Source organism: Chelonoidis abingdonii, chromosome 3 (assembly GCF_003597395.2).
Source record: "Chelonoidis abingdonii isolate Lonesome George chromosome 3, CheloAbing_2.0, whole genome shotgun sequence".
Lineage (NCBI taxonomy): Eukaryota > Metazoa > Chordata > Testudines > Testudinidae > Chelonoidis > Chelonoidis abingdonii.
In genome coordinates this window covers 155,408,083-155,421,626 of record NC_133771.1, presented here as the reverse complement: position 1 = coordinate 155,421,626, position 13,544 = coordinate 155,408,083, and the positions used below count along the sequence as shown (strand labels likewise).

The window sequence follows — 13,544 nt, the reverse complement described above, 5'->3', positions numbered from 1 at the left end:
AGAGCAGGAACGGGCCCCACCTCCCCCTTTAACAGAGTCTGACCCCTCTGGGAATTGCTCTACAGTTGGACTTATAATGAGGGGCACCCAGGGCCCCTTTCCTGACCATCAGTACTTGGCCCAGGTACTGCTGCAGCTGTGAGGCCCTCCCATCTCCCATGGGCTGGCACCCAGAGGAATGAAGACAGCTCTTCAGGGTCATGGCTGCAACCCTGCTTAGGCTCCCCTCTCCTGGTGGACAAGCCAGAAATTTGATGGCTCATCTGCCAGGTATTCCCTCACCACTGCGATAAACCAGGGGACCCCACTGGCTGCTGTGGTGAGGCTCAGCCCAATTCTCCCCATGATCTCCTGCCTAGAGGGGGCTGGGAAGTCTCAGCACTGGGATCAGCACTCATTTGTCCCTGGCTGGCTATGTTACCCTGGGCTCCTACGAGTACAGAGCATGGACACCAGCGCTGCAGGACCAGGGACAGACCAGTTGAGGGAAAGTGGCCAGCCCTAGCAGAGGCTACAGCCAAGGGTTATTCCTAGAGCCTCATAAATCCCCCAGTTCTACATACTAGTGAAGCTGCAAAAAACAGGTTTCCTGCCCCAAGGTCCAGAGCAGAGCAGAACTGGAGAGGCAGCTGGTTGTTCCTGACTGGAGAAGGATGGATAGGGACAGGAGGGGTAGTGGCAGGGACAGGAAGTTGGGAGGGAGGAAGAGAGATACAAGGAGCAGTTAGGAGTGAGGTTTGGGGAGATGGAAGTGAATGGGGCCTGGAATCACTAGTGGGCCTGCAGGGGAAGGGCACCTGGCACAGGGGAAGGGGAGACAGTGTGGCAGCTGGTTAATATCTCCATCAACGTGCACCTCAGCCCCATCCTTCAGCAGGATCCAGCGAGACTCACCGTCCCCAGCACGTTCTCCTTCAGCTGCTGCAGAGCAGAAAGGCCAAAGGCAGGGAGCAGCCAGGATTCCTCCCCTCTGTCAGAGGTGTTTAATTCCTCCCAGTCAAACTGCAGCACCTTCCTAGTGCCTGAGGCTGGCTTCCCTTGGCACCTGCCATGAGAGAAGGGAGAGGGGCTGCTCTGGCACTGGGCACAGGGTATGTTGGAGCACAGAGCCTGGACAACTCACAGGGACACCTGTGTGCAGGGCTACAATGGAATTACCCTGCACATCCCATCCTGCCCCTCCACCAGCACCCAACCCCACATCCACCCTACCTCCTGCTGCCACTTATTCATTGCACCCGCTGAGCCCCCAACCCCTGCCAGAGAGGGAAACACCCTTTGGATGATCTGCTGGGTCAGCGCTCTGGGAACAATGGGTCCTTCTAAAGCAGAGAGGACACAAAAGGTACAAGGGGTCAGCGATAGAGCGATAGGGAGGTTCCCATCACAACACACAACATGCCAGTGCAGTAACATACCCTGCACTTCTCCAGCATACACCATGCACATCCCCAGGGCACCCCCGGGCAGCCGCACACCTCACCATGCACAGCTCCCCCAGCAGACACATCACAGTGCTTCCCCCAAGGACACGCACAACTCCATGGCATCTCGAAACAGAGCTAAGAAAAAGGCAGCTCAAGCTCAGTCTCAAACCTGGCCCAGGGAGGTGCATGAAAAGAAAGCCATCAGGGTCCCTGGGCTCGGTGTGGGATTATTCCCCTTCTCCCCCCACTACGCAGAGCGAGAGGAGCCCTGAGAGCAAAACAACTTAACACTCAGACCCCCATGCAGAATGTGACAGAGGGCTCCTGTCGTGGAGTGTGGGGGAGTCAGGGCCCTGAACCCCCCACTTCCTGCAATTCACCATGACTCTCAGCCAGTCAGTAAAACAGAAGGTTTATTAGATGATGGGAACACAGTCCAAAACAGAGCTTGTAGGTACAGAAAACAGGACCCATCCATCAGGTCCATCTTTAGGAGTAGGGAGCCCAGACCCCAGTTCTGGGCCTCCCTTTGTTTCCCCAGCCAGCTCTCAACTGAAACCCTCTCCAGCAGTCTGACTCAGCCACACACCCCTCAGCCACGGCTCCTCCTCCAGCCTTTGTCCAGTTTCCTGGGCAGAAGGTGTCACCTGGCCCCTACCCGCTCCTGGGCTCCAGTATCATCCCTCAAGTGAAGTCACACCCTTGTATTCCACCACCAGCTAGTATCAATGCAGACAGTAAACTAGTAAAACTCCCATGCAACATTACCAGGTTAATACTCCCTGCTCGGTCACAGCTCCCAAGTGACAGCCCCCACTAATGCTATGGCAGGCCAGAAACTGGGCCCCATGCTCCAAACTGGGCCCTGGGATCAGACCCGGAGCAGCTGCAGCCCTGGCCTAGAGCCCTTCCTTTCCTGCTGCACGTCTGGAATCCATGCCCAGACACGTGCTGAGGGAGAGATGGGGAGAGAATCCCACCCCCCACGTCCCCCAAGCCACCCCACACACACCAGGCCCCCTCTCTGAAGGCTTCACAAGATCACACAGGATGCTGCAGGGAGCCTATCTCAAACCTCCCACCCCCTCCATCAGACATAAATCACTCAGCAAGCAGAGCCTGCCACCCCCACAGTGCAGTGCCAGGCCACAGCCCGCCTCCACGTGCCCCTCACGCTGCCTCTCTGCCTGGTTGAGTGCTGATGACACAGCACCCCTCCCCCACTGGGGCATTAACCAGCAGAGAGCACCCAGACATGAGAAGACAGCTAAGAAGCAGCCTGTGAAATGTTAAAGCACAGCACTGGGAACCAGGGTGCCAGGCCAGGCTCTGCCCCAAGAGACGCTGTGCCACTTCACGGGAATTACAACTTCCCTTGGTTTCCCCATCTGCAAAGGGAGGCTGAAGTCTGCAACGCACTTTGGGGTTCTGGGCTAAAAGGTGCTAGACAAGTGCAAGATATTGTCATGCTCATCAAAAGGAGCAGTAAGTGCTTAGTCAGACCACCACCTACTCTCACTTCTGCCCATTCCCAAGCCCCCAGCCTGATCTGACTGTGCACTTGACAGGGCTGCTACTTCAACCTGGTTACTGCACATTGCCTGCTCCTCCTCCCCAGCACCGAGAGGTGCATTATCCCTTCGTAGCCTTACCTGCCCAAGTGGTGCCCTGCCGAGGGTGAAGAGCTAGAGGCGACTCTGGTCAGGCCATCAAGGGATCTCTCGGACCCACCAGCATTGGTCCAGCCATCCACGGAGCCTTCTGTAAGCATGACACAAGTGACGTCATAAATCAGTCCATGTGTCTAGACTCCACAGCAGCCCTGTGGTGGCTGGGCCAAAATGCCTCTTGGCTAGCTCCTGTCCAATGCCTGTAGTGGCCCTAGGCAGCAGCCTGTGGGCTGTACCTGTCTGGGATCCCAGCTCCCACTCTGGGATTTGACAGGAAACAAAGAGCTGTGGAATCCACTCTGTACTCTAGGGAGCAGGGGAACCCAGCTGTTATTTGCTCTCAAAAGCTGCATGGGTTGCCAGCTTTACCTGCCACAGAAATGCAACCACTTCTGGCATGGAGCAGCCAATTAAGAGCTGCATAACACAACAGCTTAGGACCAGAAGAACCAATACAGAAGATTGTCCCCAAATTAAACTGCAAGGAGCACTTGGGGAGTGTGATGGGGCAAGGCCAGATGGCTACAGTAAAGTACTGAGAAACAGCTATGTTAGCCCCAGCCTAAACAAATCCCTAGTACCCTGGTAACCAAATGGCAGTTGCTCCAGGTTAATCAAGGCACCTGGAGCCAATTAAGATCTTTCTAGAAGGCAGTAGAGATAGCTACTTTAATTAGAACACCTGCAGCCAATCAAGGCAGGCTAATCAGGGCACCTGGCTTTAAAAAGGAGCTCACTCCAGTCAGGCAGGGAGGAGCCAGAGGAGAAGGAGTGTGAGTGAGGAGCTGGGAGCAAGAAGGCAAGGGGCTGAGAGAGAGAGTGTATAATGCTTGTTCTCCTCAATCCTCCAGCAGTATCAGACACCAGTAGGAATGTCCTGTGGTGAGGATAAAGAAAGTGTTTGGAGGAGGCTATGGGGAAGTAGCCCAAGGAGTTGTAGCTGTCCTGCAACTGTTACAGGAGGCACTATAGACAGCTGCAATCCACTGGGCCCTGGGCTGGAACCCGGAGTAGAGGGCGGGCCTGGGTTCCCCCCAAACCTCCCAACTCCTGATCAGACACAGGAGGAGCTGACTCAGACTGTGGGTTCCACAAGAAGGGAAGATCACTGAGGTGAACAAATCCGCCAATAAGCGCAGGACCCACCAAGGTGGAGGAGGAACTTTGTCACAGGAGATAGAACTTAGTTGTCCCTATTGCAACGTGGTCCGGACACCAGAGCTAATACCCTGACACCAGCAAAAATTGCCTGGGATCTTTAATCACTATGAGTGGGTAGGGCTTCAGTTTTACATCTCATCTGAAAGCTGTTACTTCCTGCAGCCCTGCCTCTCCTAGCAGCACACTGGGGTCAGTGCTGGCCCACCAAGAAGAGCTGCCGTACTGAATCCCACATTTCCTGCAGCACCTATGCTTCCCTTGTGTGCCTCCCATCCAAGTACTGAGAAACTCAGAGCCTGGGGAGGGAGGAGATGATAGCAGGTTGAATACAGACTTATCCTCTGACCGGCAATGTGTGAATGTATCCAAGAGTAATGAGCAGGCGCCTTCCCATCTGTGACTGAGTGGAGCACTTGGTGTGAGGCACTCCAGATTGGAGTACAAGGCAAACCAGGGGTTTTCAGCCAAAAGCAAGAGGATGCATCTGGGTATGTCTGGCAGAGCCTCCATCCACCCCTCTTCAAGCCGCAGCAATCTCACCATTGGCCACTCCTGTGACGGAGTTGGGCAGGAGGCTTTGGAGCGGAAGCTTGCTCAGCCCCTCTGCAAAGGGAGATTTCCCCAGACTTACAGCAGCTGGGAACTCCACAGAGCCCCCCCAGGGCAGCTGGTCAGGGATGCTGGAGAAGCAGCTTGCAGGAAGGCAGATAGTCAAAGGAGAAATGTCCAAAGACAAGCAGCTGTTGGTGGTGGGAGTCTCCATGCTGGTTCAGAGAGGAGTCTGGGGGGCTATGGGCAAGCACAATGGGGTGCTCAGTCAGTGAGCGGCCAGGATTCCTAACCTTTCAGGAGCGATGGAGGTGGGATCTAGATAGACTGTGGGGAGGGCCCAGTCTCCTTGTCTCTTTCAACAGTGGGGTGCCACTGATGCTCTCCAAGACCCTGCCTGACATAGTGAGACCATCGGCTTCCCAAGAGCCCTTCCTAGAGGGACAGCAACCCAGGGAAGCAACAACAGAACAGGGCAGCTGAGGAGATGAAGAGCCGCTGGGGCAGCCTGCGCTGCAGAGGAGGAGGCTCTCGCACCGAGAACGGCCAGGCTACGCTGAGGAACAGAGAGAAGGCCGGTGCTAGATGACCAGAGGGAGCAGGATGGGAGGAAGAGAGAAAGGCAGATGAGTTCTGCAAGATCAGCTGTGGCCAAGGAGGGTGATTGTGCGGGGCATAGAGTTGGTGGGGGCAGAGCAAGCTTGCCCTTCTGTGTCACATAGAAGGCCCCGCTCACTGTTCAGTCGGGTGGACCTGCTCTAGGCTGGTCTTTAAACTATACCTGAGCAATGTTTGAAAACGGGTCTCTGGGTAGGAGTGTGGTTTTTAACCACGGTCCCTTAGTTCTGTTTGTGTCTCAGCCTTGCCCTGGGTCTTGGCCAGCCTGGGGAGAGCAGCAGGCAGGTGGAGCCATTCCAGTTTGGTGAGGGCAGGCACTATGCAGGATGGCTTTTAGGATACATCTATGCTGCAATACAACACTTGCAGCACCAAGGCTCAGACCCCAGCTCAACTGACTTGGGCTCTTGGGGCTAAAAATAGCAGTGTGGATATTCAGGCTTGGGCCGGAGCCCAGCTCTGGGACTCACCCCACTCATGGGGTCTCAGAGCCCAGGATCCAGACTGAGCCTAAACATCGAAGGCAATTTTATAGCCCTGCAGCCTGAGCCAGCTGACCCAGCAGCTGGCCCATGGGTCTTTTATGGCAGGGTAGAGGTTCCCTTACGGGCCTTTCCTTATTCCCTTCCTAGCACAGGGAGGAGGGTCACTGTAGGGAGCCCCTCTTCTAGAGGACAAGAAGATGTTCCTGGATTGGCTGTGGGGGACTCACCTAGGTGGACTGGGGTGCTGCGGGTCCGACTAGGAGGCCTCCTCAGCCCGAGGCTGGGGACCCTGGTGGGCAGCCCAGCTGTTGATGGGTGACTGGGAATGCTGGAGACAGCAGTGCTCTCAGACTGACGGCTGTACCCACGAATCTCATGCCGGCTCACTGGGTAGCCTTCATCCAGGGGACGAATCAGCAGCTTTGCCAGCTTGTACTCCAGGTAAAGGGCCGTCCTAGCACCAAACAGTCAGTCAATGACACTGCCATCAATGATGGACAATAAACAGGGGCTGAGCAATGGCCCCATGCCACACACAGGACCCACAATCATCGAATGCACCATTGTACATAAACAAAACAAATACAGAGATTCTGCTGGGGCAGGGAGCTTAGGCCTGGGATAGCAGCGGGGCTGCAGGTCAGGAGTGAGGGGCACTGGCAGAGCTGTGTGTGGGGAGCTCAGGGCTGGGATAGCAGGGGGGGTGGGGCTGCAGGTCAGGGGTGAGGGGCACTGGCAGAGTTGTGTGTGGGGAGCCCAGCGCTGCGATAGCGGTGGGGGTGGGGCTGCAGGTCAGGGGCTAGTGGCACTGGCAGAGCTGTGTGTGGGGAGCACAGGGCTGGGATAGCAGGGGAGCTGCAGGTCAGGGGTGAGACTCTTATCAGGACATCACCATATGCCCTTCACCAGCTCAGTCAAAAGTGGGTTAATTAAAATTTTCGTAGCAGATTCCCTCCCAAGTTCGTACCTTTCTGCCCCAGCCTGTCCAAGCAGAGACTGTTGCACTCGCTATGGCCCTCACCAAGGAGTGCTGTAGTTCCCATTTCATTCACTGCTCTCTCACAGTATGTGTAGCCCTGTTACTTCTCCCTGCCCCACAGGCTGCACTGCCACACCAGCCCCAGACAGCTAGACAATCTCCCAGAGTTCACACCAACCACCCTTGCTGTGCTGCCAAGTGTTCCAAGGGAACTACTACACACTCAGTCACACAGGGCTTCTGAGCAGCAGCAGGGATGGAACTCAGCTCCCCCTGCTCCCAAAGCATCAGCCCCCATCCATAGTTAAAGGAAAGTCTCTGTTACCACTCAGCACTATGGGTCCCATGACATACAGTGGAGTAGTTCTGATCCCAACCTGCAGAGGGCAGCAGTGGGCACACACATAGCACTCACCTCTGAAAAGGGGGTAAGCGCTCCCTCCTCAGCCAGCCCAGGATCCTTTCCCTCTCTGCATCAGTGGCTCCATAGTGAGGAGAGCTTGGCTTCTTCCCCGGCTGGCTGGGAGACTCTGGGAGGAAGCCATCCAGCTCCTGCAGCTGCCCCCTGAGCCGGTCGTAGCGCAGTCTCAAAGGAAAGGCCTAGACCAAAGGCAAAGCCTCCCATCAGCCTGGAGATAGACTGGTCACAGAGGGCTCCCTCTCCAGTGATCAGCTGTTTGCTTTTAATTCTGTTACACTGAATGAATCAAACTGAGTGCAGGGACAGCAGGCTCAGTGCTGAGGAGAAGCAGAGACACCCTCCCCCACTCAATTCTGACTTGCACCCCCTGCTATCCCAGCCTGGGTTTCCCACACACAGCTCTGCCCATGCCCCTCAAACGTCACACCAGACCTGCAGCCCCCCTGCTATCCCAGCACTGGGCTCGTCACATAAAGATCTGCTAGGGCCCCTCACCCCTGACCTGCAGCCCCCTGCTATCCTAGCCCTGGGCTCCCGTCAAACAGCTCTGCCAGTGCCCCTCACCCTGGACCTGCAGCCCCCCTGCTATCCCAGCCCTGGACTCCCCACACACAGCTCTACCTGTGCCCCTTACTCCTGACCTGCTTCCTGACCCTGATTCGAAGCTATGCCACCTTTGTATCCCATTCCTCAGATTCTGAAGGCAGCCAGGGACTAACCCAGTTCCTGGTATTAGTAAGAGCTGCCTCAGGGGCTGCCTTAATGTACAGTGCCTGCCATGGCCCCTTATGGGCACTGCAATAGCCCAGAATAGCTGGAATGCAGGTGCTCCAGCCATGCACCCTGCCTCCCACAGCCATGCCCCCTGTAAATCCCTGCTTGGGGTGGTGTTGTGATGGGCCATTTCGTGGCCCTATACCACCCTACACTGGGGGAACTCCTTGGGGACTGGTTCCATCAGCTCGGCAGTCCGTTTGCACTCACAGTGTCTAAGGCAGGGGTAGGCAAACTTTTTGGCCTGAGGGCCACATCTGGGAATAGAAATTGTATGGCAGGCCATGAGCGCTCACAAAATTGATGTGGGGGTGAGGGCTCTGGTTGGGAGTGCGGGCTTCAGGGTGAGACCAGAAATGAGGAATTCAGGGTGTGTGAGGGGGCTCTGTGCTGGGGTGGGGGAGTGGGGTGTGTGTAGGGGTGAGGGCTCTGGTTGTGGGGAGGGTTTGGGGTGCAGGAGGATGCTCTGGGCTGGGATTGAGGGGTTTGGAGAGCAGAAGGGAGATCAGGCTGGGGCAAGGGATTGGGGCATGGGGTGAGGCTCAGGGTGCAGACTCCAAGCGGCACTTATCTCAAGCAGCTCCTAGAAGCAGCGGCATGTCCCTTCTCCAGCTCCTTCATGGAGGCATGGCCAGGTGGCTCTGCATGCTGCCCCATCCACAGGCACCGCCCCCGCAGCTCCCATTGGAGCACCGGAGGGGGTCATTGGAACGGGGCCATTGGAGCATGTAGGAGCCGGATGGACACCATGCCGCAGCTTCCGGGAGCCGTATGGTGCAGCCCCCAACCCTGCACCCTGGCTAGAGTGCCGGAGCGGGGCCATGGGGCTGCTTCCAGGAGCCGCACGGAGCAGCCCCAGACCCCACTCCCCAGTGGGAGCTCACCAGCCATCTTAAAACAGCTTGCAGGCCGGATTCAGCCCATGAGCCACAGTTTGCCCACCCCTGGTCTAAGAGAAGGGGCTGCCACAGAGATGAGCCTCGGGGCCCAGGTCAGTAGCGACTGTAATAGGCTCTGTGTGACATTAGAAGTGTAGCCCAGTTTCTACTGGTCACATGTCCACATCAGACCCACCCCATGAAGATGAGCACTAATTGGGTGCTGAGGAAGACCTCCTGCCAGGGACTGAGGAGGCTCCCAGGTCAGGGCTCACTCCTGTCCACAGCCCGGTCTCTCAACCACTGGCCATCACCTGAAGGTGCCATGCTAGTGCCTCTTACCTCTCCCCCATCAGGCCCCTACCCCCTACAAACACCCACTTGCCAGGAGTTACTGAGAAGGGTTCCTACGGAGTAAATCTGCCCCTGCACTTCTCAGACTAGTGGCCAGGCTCATCTCTCATGGGCACTGGTGTAAATCAGGAAAAACCCCATGGCAATGGTTGCAGTCACACAGGGCTAAATGAAGGGAGAATCCATCCCTTGAGGTGAGTGGAGGCAGAGCCCAGGCTATGAGAGCAGGTAGAGGGAGGAGCTGAACTCACAGGCAGAGCCAGGAAAGCATTGAAATACTCCAGGAAAAGGTCATCATAGGTCAGCAGCTCCTCCAGCACCCCCGGACCTGAAAGGAGAGAGAGACCAGCAGGTATCCCAGGGCAGCAACTGGAGATCCCAGCCCTGGCCATTGCTGCAGCATCAAAGGGAGCCCAGCTGAGGTGCCCCAGGGCTTGCAGATACATGAAGATCAGATGGTGTTACTAGAGGCTTGGTCAGCATCCGGTGCAGAATGAGGAAGGGAAGAGCCCTGCTCTGGATTTCCATCTCCCCACTCCTCTGGACTGGACCCTGGGTGCAGACCCCAGCCAGTGAGGAGAGAGAAACCGGAACTGGATTACTGCCCCTGCTGGAATGGACTCTGGAGCGCCTCAGGCTGGGCTGCTTTCTGCAATGAGCTTCCCAAGGAGTTGGTACTGGGATATTTGGAGGCACCCTAGGATCACAATGCCACAGTGGCATTGGATTTATTCTCCATTCCCCACTCAGTGACCCCTCCTGTTCTATCCCACACACACGCTTGGGGGACTTGAATAGAAGACCCTTGTGGGATGGTGTATTTTGCCAACGATGGATCCACAGGGCAGCTCCCCTATGTGTGTCACATAACTTGGCAATCATTGCACCCCTCACTCTGATTAAACAACCAGTGTGTCTAGGGAGTGTCTAGCTGGGGTTCTGGAGGTGAAGGTCTATGTTTAAATACATTCCCTCGTTCCGGTATTTTTACGATGGGAGTGTATTTAGAGCTTAGGAAAGTGAGAAACTGACTGCAGGAACCACAGCCAGGCAGTTCTGCCCATGCCCCTCACTTCTGACCTGCAGCCCTCCATGTTACCCCAATCCTGGGCTCCCCACATACAGCTCTGCCAGTGCCCCTCACCCTGACCTGCAGCCCCCCTGCCACTATCCCAGCCCTAGGCTCCCCTCACACAGCTCTGCCAGTGCCCCTCACCCCTAACCTGCACCCCCCTGCTATCCCAGCGCAGGGCTCCCCTCACACAGCTCTGCCAGTGCCCCTCACCCCTGACCTGCAGCCCCTCTGCTATCCCAGCCCTGGGCTCCCCTCACACAGCTCTGCCAGTGCCCCTCATTCCTGACCTGCAGCCCCCCTGCTATCCTAGTCCGGTACTCCCCACACATAGCTCTGCCAGTACCCCTCACCCCCAGATACTCTAGTTCTGAATATCAATCACATCAAACTGTGAGGTGGTTTTGTGTTGGGCACTAACACAGACTAGAAAGAGAGAGACACCAAAGTCCATTCCACTTATCCTATGCTAAGATTCAAACCCCGAGCTTCTGTGTCCCCTAGAAGTTCCCTCCCCCATCCTTCCTGTGCCACAAGTCCCTTCCAGCCCAGTCACATGAGCTTATTTGGCCTTTGACTCTCTCCTTGTATCAATATTAAGATTCAGGCTCCTCCAAACAAACCCAGGCTGTTCTTGGCCTGATGTGTCCAAGCAACACTGTGTAATCACCTCCGTGAGCCAGGGAGGCAAGTGCTGGCAGTTCGCAATGAGGAGGCTGGGTCTGTCAGGGAAAGTGACAAAGGCTGCGCTCCCCTGGGCCATGCTCTGTCTGCTCCCTGCCTGTGCACTCCACTCTGGGCAGGGGAAGAGACCAGACAAACTGTGTATCTGCGAGGGGTGCAGAGCTGCCCGCCTGGCTGACCCCACTGGTGAGAGGCCCCAGGAAGGGGTGAAAGTGTGTGACTGTAGCACCAGTGCCCCCAGAAGCAGGACAGGCCATACTGGCCCCAGAGAGTTTCCTTGTGCCACTGTCACTGCTGGGAAGATCCCCCTTTCCACACTTGCTCCCCTAACACTCGGTATCAGGATGGCAGAATCTTACTGCGATCAGGAAGAAACTGCTCCCTGTGGGACAGTATCACACAGTTCAATGTCCTGGGCAGGGCCAACGAGACAGGGGGGAAGCCAGGACAAATTACCGGGGCCCAGCGGTCCAGAAAGGGGCCCAGGGCCTGGCTTCCCCGGTTTCGTCAGCCCTGTTTAGCCGGTCTGCCCTTGCTGGGAGACCCGAAAAAAAATTTTCACCGGGGCCCGAACCTGCTCTCGGCAGCCCTGATCCTGGGAGAGGCTACTTGTCTTGCTGAAGCATCCAGCAATGGCCGCTATCAGAGGTGAATACTGGACTGGAGGGGTCACAGTCTGACCTGCTACTTTGAGGGGGAGGGGAGGTGGCTAGTGTGAAACCAACTGAGAGTAACTGGAGAGGGGCTGTCTCAGGTGACCAGTAGTTGTCCGCATCAGACAGATATTTGGTTGCCCCATATGCAATGAGTTTGATGGGCCTCAGTGCAGTTCCCCACTGTCCAATTGTCTGCATCACAGCCCTCACCCCCATAAAAGGCCCCTCAGTAGTCTAAGCAGGGTGGCCACAAACTGATTGGGACATGGAGACTGAGTAACCCTCCCTCCCCGAGAAGGGGCCCCTTTGGGGCAGGGCTGAGGCAGATGTGGAGGAAAGCTGACCTTGCCTATACCTGTTCTGTAGCTAAACAGATGCTCCGAGTCGAGGGCTGTTAGACTGGAACCTTTCACCACCCTCAAATTCACTCCAAAAAATTCATTCCTCACCCAGTGGCTTTCCTGTGACAGAACTCTGCCCTTACTGACCTGCCTCGGAAGACCTTGCTCTGGTTGCTTCCTCTGCATGCATGGTGAGCCAAGCTGCTCTGGGGGGACTCAACGTCCCTCTCCTCTCCCCGCTCTGTGTTTACACACTGCTCTGTTTGTCAGGGACGTACCTACAGTTGGTGGCAACTGAGTCACTGGGTGGGGCAAGGCCAGACACTCACTCTGTTCTATGCACCCTGCTCTCTTTGGGCTTGGCAGGGCTTCAGTCACAAGTGAAACTAGCAGGACTGTTCTCAGCAACTTGTGCCTGGCTGGAGGCTCCTCCATCTTGATGGGATCCAAGCAATCTCAGTCCTAGAATTAACAGATGCTAAGCTATCAGCTGCCCCAAACATTCTGCTGTCCTCACTGGAAGGCACAGCTAGCCCTGAGTCTCTCCAACATACACCCTCTGAGCTGTACTGCCCCCTGCTAGCTCCAATATCAGCAACCATAGATTTTACCTTCACAAAGCACCGATACTACACAGGATTCCAAAGCATCACACAATCACTGTTTGCACTGTCACAGCTGAGCTGCCTCTGGAGAGAGCGCACAGCAGCACCGCACAGCCTGGAGGGGGGAGAGATCCTGGGGAAAACCTCTCTTCTTATCACAAAGTCCTCCGATGAGGGGTACAAACCCCACACTGGCCAAGAAGGGGTTAACAGGAGCCTCTGGGCTCAGTCAGCCCTGCCCTGCTCCCCCAGTAGTGCATGTCAGGCTTGGAGTACGGTGATAAGAGGAGAGCCCAGCTCAGCTAGGTGCTGGTTAGGAGGAAGAGCAAATCTCACAGAACCATGGAATATTAGGGTTGGAGGAGACCTCAGGAGGTCATCTAGTCCAACCCCCTGCTCAAAGCAGGACCGATCACCAACTAAATTATCCCAGCCAGGGCTTTGTCAAGCCAGGCCTTAAAAACCTCTAAGGATGGAGATTCCACCACCTTCCTAGGTAACCCATTCCAGTGCTTCACCACACTCCTAGTGAAATAGTGTTTCCTAATATCCAACCTAGACTGCCCGCACTGCAACTTGATACCATTGCTCCTTGTTCTGTCATCTGCCAGCACTGAGAACAGCCAAGCTCCATTCTCTTTGGAACTCCCTCTTCAGGTAATTGAAGGCTGCTATCAAATCCCCCCTTACTCTTCTCTTCTGCAGATTAAATAAGCTCAGTTCCCTCAGCCTCTCCTCATAAGTCATGTGCCCCAGCCTCCTAATCATTTTTGTTACCCTCCGCTGGACTCTCTCCAATTTGTCCACATCCTTTCTGTAGTAGGGGGCCCAAAACTGGACACAATACTTCAGATGTGGCCTCACCAGTGC

General features: G+C 55.9%; 1 protein-coding gene across 1 annotated transcript; it reads right to left on the bottom strand.

The window, feature by feature from the left end:
• Positions 1 to 2,969: 2,969 nt before the first annotated feature.
• Positions 2,970 to 9,825, bottom strand: LOC142046493 (uncharacterized). The gene is made up of 4 exons (XM_075063450.1): positions 9,568 to 9,825; positions 7,305 to 7,489; positions 6,138 to 6,364; positions 2,970 to 3,188 (listed from the first exon to the last, which is right to left on the bottom strand). The coding sequence occupies exons 1-4, from the start codon at positions 9,760 to 9,762 to the stop codon at positions 3,076 to 3,078; spliced, it is 720 nt and encodes a 239-aa protein (XP_074919551.1). The 5' UTR covers positions 9,763 to 9,825; the 3' UTR covers positions 2,970 to 3,075.
• Between the last annotated feature and the right edge of the window lie 3,719 nt (positions 9,826 to 13,544).